Genomic DNA, 10,945 nt, shown 5'->3' with positions numbered 1-10,945 from the left:
TGTTGTTACACAAAATTAAGAGGATCGTACGCAGCATGCCAGACATCTCGACTTCAAATTTCTTGCACACAGTGGAGGGGCTAAAGAATTGCAACAACTGGCAGTGATATCTTTCAGTGCAGTAGAAGCCACCTTCGCTGTGTCCTATGATGTCCCTTCACCATAAATAAATATGAGCACACGACCCATGTACTTATGAAACAAGGTGCACAGATACGAATGAACAACACTGCAACAATGAGGCCCATTGCAAACTCTGAATGCACAGCGTCCGTTTGTCACGGCGCGACTTCTCATCCCGAGTTCATGTTGAGCGGTAACTGTGTCTAGCCTCTTGATGTTGAGGAACCGTGGCGTTTCCATTTCGCAATGCAAGCACTGGATGCTAGGTTCACCTATTCTTCAAACTTGTTCGGTCTGAAGCACATGGTGTACCATCTGGTACACCATGCTGAAACAGCAGTCATCGCATCAGGGGTCCTTGGCGACGCTTTCGGGCTCCCCCCAGAGATACACCAGTCCCCGAGTCGCCGTCAGTAGCACCGCTTTCGACGGGTGTTGAGACAGCGACGACACCGGCGCTTCGGTCGGGTGCCTCAACTTCTCCACCAGCGACCCTTCGACGAGGTTCCAGCAGCACACCTGGCCGTCCTCGGAGCCGGAGTAGACGTGCGAGTCGTCCTGGTTGAGGCAGCAGTCGAGGTAGAACTGCGCGTTCTTGTGGCCGGCGAACTGCTGCAGCGACTGCCCCGACGACTTGTCCAGGAGTCTCAGCGAGCCCCCGAGACAGCTGACCAGCACGCACAGGCCGTCCCGCGTCATCTGCACTCGCGTCGCCGGGCAACCCAGCGCGTCCGAGCACATTTTGCCCATGCGGAGGTCGTAGCGACGCACCTTCCCGTCCAGCGACGAGCTGACGATCTCGTGGTCGGTGGCCAGCACGCTCGTCACGGCGTCGCGGGCCTCCTTCAGCGCCTGCAGGGGGTCGCGGGCCCGACTCCTGGTGTCCCAGCAGCAGACGCTGCCGTCTATGGAGCCCGATATGACCACGGTCGAGTCCTCGTTGAAGCAGACGGCCTGAACGGCGCCGGCGTGGCCGCGCCACTTGCGCGAGCTCTTGGCCGTCGTGACGTCCCACAGCACGACCGACTTGTCGGTGCTGGCCGACGCGATGGTGGCGTTGTCGCACGAGCCCCGGATGTCCAGCACGTCGCCGGCGTGGCCGAGGTAGGTCTGCAGGAGTGCGCCGCGGAACGGGTTCCACAGTTTGACGGTGCGGTCGCTGCCACCGCACAGGCAGTAGTTGCCGTCGGCGCTGAAGCGGACCGCGCGCACGGCGCCCTGCTTGCAGTCGAGCTGCTTGATGTTGAGGCTGGGCACGCCGGCTACCATGGCTGCGGCGATTGCCGAGACGATCTCGTCGGCTCAGGCGCCCATATTACGTTACAAAAATAACCGGCACACGAGCGCACAAGCTTTTCGCACTTCCCAATACAACTCTGTGTACACTTCCCAGTCCATATGGCTCTGGCTAAAGTGCGTCTAGGCTCGATGTGGCTAGATGAATAGTTTCGTTTTCTGTTTTCTTTTTCTTCCTTTGTTTTGGTTTGTTCTTGTTCTTTTTTACTCGCCGGACTTTCTTTTATCATGCGACAAAATTTACCTTAAATACTTCTCGCCGACGTTAACAGTTAAGTTTGTAACTTCATGTTGTCGAATTCGGTTTCGGTTCCGAGTGCCCGCGACTGATGTGCGTTGTGACGGATGGCCAGCGATTGAATACTTGTAACATCGCGAGGCTTTAGTACTTTTAGCACTCGCATCCTCGCTGGCGTTGCTATTTCTTGTCGGCGCATTGATTGACGCAAAAAAGAAAAAAAATCACACAGAAGCTCCTCTGTGATGTGTCTAAGTACTCGTAAGCATTGTGTCACTTGCTCATCTCTACGCAGCCCGGTGTCATTATCAATGTTGTGAAACTTGTTCAAGGCCAGTACTAACGACAGCGCAGTGGTGACACGAACTGGTGCCGACGGCGGCACAAGGATCATTGCTGACGGAAGCAAATTACTGCGTGCGGAGGCGCCAGGTGCGCTGATGACGGTTCCGATCATTATAAGGCGTTGTCGCCCTTTAGGGCCTTATCCATCTGCGTCGAACCATTATTGAACCGTGAACGTGCTCAGGCGGCGGCTTCGTATGGCACCGCCGCGCAGGCCACAGCTTGAAAGCAATCTGCGATGCCCACAAAGAGTGCCGACTGCTCACAGCTTCGCGCGCTGTGTTTACGCCGCTTGCTGAAGTGTTGAAGGGAGATGTGCGAGCCCGTATGTTGAAAGCGGTCTGCGAAAGTGACTGACTGAGGCGTGTGCTCCGTCAGCGCTGTGTTTTCGCCGCTTCGTTGGCGTTCAAGCGAGACGTAGTACGAAGGTGAATTCACTCGCTGCTGCGGGCGCTGTCTCGAAAGCGGTCGTCTTACGGGACGGACGGAGGGATGGTTTTCCTCGTTTGGTAACCATAGAAATACATGCGCTATAAAATAAATAAAAAAATAAATAAACATAGAAGAAGCTTGATCTGACAGTATACTAAGAAGACATTAATACTGCCCTTGTGCGAATATTCGATATGTTCGAACACTTCATCGATATCCGCTTCGCTCGAATATCAGTAATCAGAACGAATGAATATACGTATGTTCTCGCGTAAAGCCGCACCCACAATTGTATCACCCTGAAAAAAGAAAAAAACGCGCATATAATTCGCACGGATAACCGCAGACAACACCCAAATATTTGTAAAGAAAGCTTCCATATTCGCGGATGCAGGAACCGTCCACGTCATATCTTCGGCCAAGTCTTCGGTGAAACTCCTGGGGGAGAACTTTGCCCTGAAGGTGGTTTCACGGCAGTGCGACGCGCACCGCCGTGAAACCACACCTCGAGGCGAAATTCGCGCTGCCGTGAAGCCACACCCAAGTAGAAATTCGCATGCAGGTACACCGCACTCCGATTTTGCATTTAAATAATAATAAAAAAAAGTCGACGGGACACTAAGCAGTAACATTGGTGGTCGACCCCCAGCTAGACTGCAGTGGTTAGGCCTAACAGCTAACGCAGACGGCAGCGACGTTAAACTGTCGCGTGAAGTTTGTTAACGGGTTAGGCTAGCGGGTGGACGCAAAGACTCAAGCTGAATTTGCGCGACAAAGGCTGCGTCACGTAGTTAAGATCGCACTTCACAGCATCGCGAGAACGCGCGACGGGTGAACGTGAAGCTACCATAAAACTTCAAGAGAGCTTGTAAACAAAACTTCTGTATGGCTGGAGTTGTTAGAGTTCTTGAATTAGGCATTTTTGCATGGAAATATCTGAACAGCGGCAATTCGAATATAAACTGCCTCCAGAGTCGAACCCGTTTACTTTTTAGCAAGAAAATAAGAATATATCGTTTTTTTAGATTTGCCAACATCTGACACTTGTGTCAATGTTTTATGTGAAATCCCGCAACTGTTCAAACTAATTTGCTTCGGAATCATTCGACAATAATTGCTATTCGCTTCGAACGAATACAATTGATATTTGTACAAGCCTACTAAATGCATTCGGTTGACGGACGTTCGCGAGCGTAGCAGCAAATTAAATTACAAACGCCATTTGGAATACGCATTATGTTCATATTTACAACACACAGCAGGCGAATAAGACAGATCGATTGTACAAACTGGCGTAGATATCGGAGCGGCTGAGCGAATTTGAACAAATAACTTTCGTTTCTCACCGCCTTCGGTCCAATCGATACTTCACGGCGGCTTTCAGGATAGACCAAAGGTGGAAGCGTAATATTAGACCTGTACAAAGCTCGGGTTGTGGCCATATCCGTAGTGTTAGCAACGTGTGCGGCTAAGCGCTCTCCGTGGAAAATACTTCTCCTATCACGGGCATCGAGAACCAGAAAAATTGAGGGATAATGTAGATAAGTGCCTTTCCGCGCTAAGGAGAGTAGGTTATTTGTGTTCTTTTTAATCGTGCCGTATTTGTAACCTTACAACCTGAAGGTGTAAACGCAGAATTTAAGCAGCCCTCGTTCGGTATGAAAATGTATCAGTAAGATAACAGCCCTCTGTATCCCGCTGGTAAAATTCACTGTTTATCCGTCACCTGCACGGACATTAGACAAATAGTGAAACGTCTAGGCACATTATTTACTTCACGTTAGGTTATAGTATAGTGTTCCAAAACGTCTACGCTATTTGAATTTCAATTTGCAGTTCTAGCGAGAATTTTAGCGAATTTTAGCGAACACGTACACATACACTCGCACAAAAGCTAAATAAAGGGGGGTCAGCAGTGAGCACGACGAAATGAACAAAATGGGAAGTGGACCTTTATGACACAGTTAAGAAACAGAATATTATTCATCTCTGTGCCTATAGCTACGTCACATATTTCTCTCTCCCCAGCGCAGAGTAACAAACCAGATTTTTCATTCTGGTTATACCTCCTTGCGTTACCCCTTTCGGAACAGGTACATCGAAAAAATGGTGTCCAAGGCTATAAAAATGTTGTTTATTCGTAGAAATTTTAGATGCAACGACATTGGTAAAGGAGATGACGATTTGCACCCCATGCATGTACACCCGGCCTCAATATATTACGGACCATGAAATCTGAGAAAAAGCTGAATATCTCGGCAACCTCACAACGCAGCGTGGTACTTGCATTTCAGGCCTCGGCTATAATATGCTAACAACATTGCCGTATACAGTTTTACTGGCTACTGCTACAGGCTGCTTTGGAATTAAACGTTTTCTGAGATGCCGTGGTCCGTAAACTTTTGTGGCCGTGTGTACGTTCAATACTTGACTATCCACGAGTTATCCAGGACCCAGCCCGAAAGCACACCGCAGATAAAATAGAAAAGGTTTGAGAGCAGCCCGATTTGCCAGCAGTAATTACGATCCCTTAGCCATTATCTCAGAAGCAAAGGCTACGCTGCGATGGGAAACGCTGCAAACTAGAAGACGTAAACTTAGATTCAGGTTTTTTGCACAATATTTATTATAACGAGACAGGAAATAATAAAACGTAATATTTCTTGGAGCCAACGTATATTTCGATGCGTTGTCACCGCACGAAAAAAGCGCAATACTTCTTCTTTGAAACCTTTAGTCTTGCAAACTCAGTTTCTTCAAAACAATTAGAGAATGGAACCAACTTCCTGAAGAGGTAGTAAAAGTAACTGAAAATAGTCCTTTTTTAATCGTTGTAACTTGTGACGGTCTATCTCATGTGTACTTTGGCTTTGTATTGGTTGTGTCATTTGATATTATATATATATATATATATATATATATTTATATATATATATACGACGCTCTTAACATCGCGCGCTGTCTACCATCTTCTTAGCTGCTCTTCTAACACTCACATTTCAGTTAGTCTGACTGCTCGCTCGCATACTATATGTAGTCTAGTTATTGCATCATCTCCTTTTTTTGTATTTCTTTTACTTCGCGTTTATCGTCTTCAAATAAGAATTTCCTTGAGCTACCTCCTGCCGCCCGATTCTTGGCCTTTAGTGGGTGCGAGTCATGTCAGATCATCATCATCATCATCATCACCATCATCATCATCATCATCATCATCATCATCATCTTTTTGGTGCAGGTTGCGGGCTCAATATCAAGACGGATTTACGCAGCGGGCGCTCCTTGGCTGCATCTACAATGTCAGCTCAAGGCGAGGATGCTTCGGGCCCGTCGGCACCCACGCCCACCGTCATTCTGGCACAACCCCGCGACCCAGGAACCTTTTTCTGGCACCGACAACACTGATGTTGAATGTTGGCTTGAACTGTATGAGCGGGTGAGCGCCAGCAACCACTGGGACCAGACCATCATGCTAACTAATTTGATGGTTCACCTCGCGGGAACGGCACGCGTCTGGTTTCAGACCCACGGGGTCACCTATCAGCTGGGAAATTTGTAAACAGAAGCTCAAGGATTTTTTTGGCGTGCCTGTTAGACGTCAGGACGCCGCCCAAAAGGCATCGCTTCGCGTGTCCAGATGTGCGCCGAGTTCTACCTTACGTACATCCAGGACGTGCTCGCTCTGTGCCGCAAAGCGGATCCGAAGATGTCCGAACCTGATAAAGTCGCACATGTCATTAAGGACATAGCAGATGATGCCTTCCATATCCTTGTGTTTACGAGTTCTTCCACAGCGCGAGCCATCGTTACCGAATGCCGACGGTCTAAAGAAGCCAAAAGTCACCACATTGCCTATACCCATTTCCTCGATTTCCCAACACGGCTGCTACGTCCATCTGCGAAGATCTCCGCAGTCTGCCCACACCCAATCGCTCTGGTGACATCGTACACATCGTCCTGCGTGAAATAGAAGCCGCATCTCCTATCCGGACCCCAACCCTTGGTCCCGACAATTGCCAGGCGACCGTCTCACTGATCCAGTCCGTCGTGCGCCAGGAATTGGCCAACGTTGGTTTGACAAACGGCTGCTCAATTAATCCGCCTGCCTACACTCAGTCCAGCACTGTCACACGCAACCGCAACCTGAATGATCCTACGCGGTATCGCAACCCGGCCTAATGGCGCACTCCAGACGACAGGCATATATATGCTTCACTTGTGGCCGTATCGGCCGTATATAACTTCACTGCCGCTCTTCGTGGAATTCGACCCCCTGGCCCTACCTCCCATCCCACCGCCCGCCTCGTGCTGCTTCTCGCTTCCCACCGCAAACGCAACCAGTAAATCCTGGCGACCCTCCTATGGCCACCCGATCTGGCCGCTTTGCCATATCGCCGCTTCTTCCGATGGCATCCATCTAGTCGATCACCGTCCTCTGTAATGCTATGTTCACACTACGGTCGTAACGCGCGTAACAGCTCTTTTGGCGTATCGAACGTAACGGCTGTAAAAAACGTTACGGCAGTTAAGCCGGCACCTTTGTTCACATTTACTGCTGCTTAAATTACGGCTTTTACAACAGGCCAATCAAATTTGGAGCTGCAGAATCGACGTCACCAGCGGTCCAATATGGCTCCTGCCAACATGCGAGCGCTGGCCGAGATCGAAGAAATTCACGCTCAAAACAAACTTATAGTCATGTATTTAATCGCCCAAAGACGACGAAGGCGACGCAGAAGGGTTTGGGTGCGGCAAGTATTTCTCGACAGGGCCGCGGACGGCGATTTTCACAACCTTTTCGCCAAGCTCCGAGTTGGTGACGCTGCGATGTTTCATAACATCATGCGCATGTCGCCCCAGCAGTACCGCTTCCTTGAAAACCTAATGAGACCACTCATCGAAGTTCGGAGCACGCATCTGCGGCCATCGATTTCCTTGGCGGATAAACCAGATGAACTGAAAACCGTCTCGCAAGGCGCACTGCAAAAATTTTCACGAACACAGCCAATCGTGCGCACGGAATGGCGGAATGGCACTTCCCGCGCCCGGAGCTGTCTGCAGACGGGAGGACGGAAGTGTCGTCACCGGTTGTTGAAAGCCGAAAGCTTATCGGTCATTGGCTGTGTCGCAACGGTCGTAACATAACAGTCGTAAATGTTGCCGACCCTTTAACACTCTCACCCACGATTTTTGCGAGAATTGCGCACGTTGGTACCTTTACGTTAGCAGTCTGAACTAGACGCATACGCTTGTTGCGCTTCCGCTTACGTTTGTTATGAAAAATCGGCGCCTTACGAACGTAGTCTGAACATAGCATAACACTGCCCTCACGACCTAATCGTGGGACTTGACTTTCTGTCAGCGCATTCCGCCTTGATAGACTGTTCTTCTGGTGTTGTTTAACTTGCTCTACCTGTTCCTATTGGCTCTTCCCGATAGTGCTTCGATACGGCTATGCTCCACAGAGCATATCCGCCTCACCCATGTTGCCGTTACCTACACAGGTGTTTCACCCGTTCCACTTGTACCAGACGGCGACTACTTCGTATCCCATAATCCGGATGTCCTGCTGTCGCATTACGTCGCGTTTCCTCACACCGTCGATACCATTACGACCAACACGTCCCGCCTTCTGCTTGTGAAATTCGGACTTCGTACACGAGTTCTCCCGGACGGCATATCGCTGGCGCAAATCGCGCCGGCCCGGCACTATACCACGTTTCGGCTTTAACCTGTGACAGCCCCTCGTGTGCTACTCTCGCTTCGCCTCCTGCCCCTTCAGGCTTGAATGTATCAATAAATATGATTGCTCCCGACCTTCCGCCCCAGCGTGCTCCTGAACTACGTTGCCTCCTTGCCTCGTATACTGGGACACATTCGACCTTGGAGACCGCCCTGTAGGACAAACGTCTGTCGTCAAGCATTGAATTAACACCGGTGATGCAAGCCCGATCCATCGGCGACCCTACCGCGTCTCGCCTACTGAGTGACACATTATCCAACGCGAAGTTGACAAGATGCTTCCTCGTAAGATCATTGAACCTTCTTGCAGCCTATGAACATTCCCTGTTGTACTAGTTAAAAAGAAGGAAAACAGTTGGCAATTTTGCGTGGATTATCGGCAACTCAACAAGGTAACAAAGAGGGACGTCTGTCCGCTACCACGCATCGGCGATGCCCAGGATTGCCCGCACAGAGCGCAATATTTTTCGTCCATCGACATTCGCTCCGGCTACTGGCAAATTGTCGTCGATGACATTGAACGCGAGTAGACGGCTTCTATTACTCCCGACGGCCTGTATCAGTTCAAAGTGATGTCTTTCGGTTTATCTAATGCCCCGGCCACACTTGAACGAATGATGGACGCCCTCCTACACGGTTTCAAGTGGTCCATCTGCCTCTGCTACTTGGACGACGTGATCATTTTTTCTCCTACTTTTGCGACGCACCTCAAACGCCTATCGACGATCCTATCCGTTTTCCGTCAGGCCTATGCTACTATATGGGGCCACAACTAAATTCATCCAAATGCCACTTCGGTCATCGTGAAATTTCTGTGCTCGTACACCTCGTCGACTCTTCAGGTGTACGCCCTGATCAAGATAAAAAAATACGAGCAGTGAAGGACAATTTCCCGTGCCAACGCGCACCAAAGACGTTCGCCGCTTCTTTGGCCTCTGCTCCTACTTCCGTCGGTTTGTCCGAAATTCTGCGGACGTTGCACGCCTTCTTTCCCATCTCCGCAAGAAAGACGCTGCCTTCATTTGGGGCCCTGAGCAAGCTAGTGCTTTCACCGAGCTTATTGGGCTGCCTACGTTCCCTCCCCCTTTCGTTCCACTTCGATGCTTCAGCTCCGACAAAAGTCAGTACCGATGCCAGTGGCCACGGCTATGGCCACAGTATTGGGCCTATCTTGGCCCAGAAACAACAAGGGCGAGAACGTGTTATTGCCTACGCCAGTCGCCTTCTTTTCCCTGCTGAGCGCAACTATTCTGTCACCGAACACGAGTGTCTGGTTCTTGTTCGAGCAGTGGGTAAATTCCGCCCCTATTTGTACGGCCGGCAATTCACAGTCATCACTGACAACCACGCTCTGTGTTGGTTCTCCGAAAGATCCTTCGGGGCGCCTTGGCCGCTGGGCTCTGCGCCTTCAAGTTTACAACTATTCAGTTGTATACAAGACCGGCCTGTTACATCTAGATGCGGACTGCTCGTCGTGCCATCCTGTCGATCCACCTGACGTTTCGGCGACCGGCATACCTGTCATCGTTCTCTCTCGGGCTGCTTTTCGGCGATATTGTCAAGGAACAAGGTCGGGACGCCTCCTTACAAGACCTTATTCAACGGCTGACGTTTCGGCGACCGGCATACCTGTCATCGTTCTCTCTCGGGCTGCTTTTCGGCGATATTGTCAAGGAACAAGGTCGGGACGCCTCCTTACAAGACCTTATTCAACGGCTGACTTCAACGACGCCCGATTCTTACCTTCACGTGTTTGAACTTCAAGATGACATATTGTGTCACTCTAATATGCGCCCGGACGGCCCTGCCCGACCATTCGTTGTGCCTGCGCATCTGCGTCAGACTGTTCTCGCCCAGCTTCGTGATGTATCGACTGCCGGTCACCTTGGCGTGTCACGGACTTATGACCGCCTTCGTAGGTGCTTGTCTTGGCCTGGTCTATGCCGTGAGGTCTGCCGTTATGTCGCGGCGTGTGACATTTGTCAACGACGAAAAAAGCCCGACCACACTCCCTGCTGGCCGCCTTCAACCACTTGACGTGCCATCCGAACCATTCTTCCGAGTAAGTGTGTACCTTTAGGCCCTTTTCCTACGCCTGCTTCGGGAAACAAGTGGATTGCCGCAGCAACAGACAACGCCACCCGAAATACAATCACACGAGCTTACTTCCGACAAGCTGGGCTACCGATGTCGCCGACTTCCTCGTAGAGAACGTCATCCTTGACCACGGTGCCCCTCGACAGCTCCTCACCGACCGACAGAGTAGTAACCAAGGAGGAGGAGGGGGGGGGGGTCTTATAGGGCTGAAGCCCCCCCCCCCCACCCCGAAATTTTTTCGTGCTGTCCATGCACCGCCGACCAAAACAACCCCCGGCGCCGGAAGTCATTCTGGATTTTGTCTAGCGTGTCATCTTCACGCTCGAAAAGACATACAGCGCATACATTGCGAACTCGGGCTGGATTTCGTGGCAACGCCCATGCGCCGGGAGTCACATAAGGCAAGGAGCCTCATCCGAGCACGAAATTTCAAGGGCGTCTTGATGGCGAGCGGGCTCGTCGCGGCATCTCGCAGAGGCTGCGGAATCCACGGAGCGCATGGATTTCAATTTCGAAACTTTATGAGTATACAGTTCTCATAAACTTTTGATGCGAAAGGTGCGTTGACATTTCTAAACTCGTGCTTTAGATTTTCGATTCCGGAACTTTGGGTGTTTATTGTTGTTATAAACTTCTGACGCCAAAGGTGATTGAGTTTTCTAAAGTCGTACATCC

General features: G+C 50.5%; 1 protein-coding gene and 1 long non-coding RNA gene across 2 annotated transcripts in view; both read right to left on the bottom strand.

Annotated features, from left to right (window-relative positions):
• LOC135898634 (uncharacterized) overlaps nucleotides 1–10,945 on the bottom strand; it is a 206,154-nt gene that overhangs the window by 113,155 nt on the left and 82,054 nt on the right. The window lies entirely within an intron of this gene.
• LOC135898631 (WD repeat domain-containing protein 83) lies at nucleotides 16–1,533 on the bottom strand. The gene has a single exon (XM_065427683.1). The coding sequence runs from the start codon at nucleotides 1,390–1,392 to the stop codon at nucleotides 472–474; it is 921 nt and encodes a 306-aa protein (XP_065283755.1). The 5' UTR covers nucleotides 1,393–1,533; the 3' UTR covers nucleotides 16–471.

This window comes from Dermacentor albipictus, chromosome 8 (genome assembly GCF_038994185.2).
Source record: "Dermacentor albipictus isolate Rhodes 1998 colony chromosome 8, USDA_Dalb.pri_finalv2, whole genome shotgun sequence".
In the NCBI taxonomy this organism is placed as follows: Eukaryota; Metazoa; Arthropoda; class Arachnida; order Ixodida; family Ixodidae; genus Dermacentor; species Dermacentor albipictus.
The sequence above is the reverse complement of the archived record's forward strand: the minus strand, read 5'-3'. Positions and strand labels throughout refer to the sequence as shown.

Coding starts and splice junctions, on each gene's coding strand:
- LOC135898631 (XM_065427683.1), bottom strand. CDS start 1,392: ATGGTAGCCGGCGTGCCCAGCCTCAACATCAAGCAGCTCGACTGCAAG.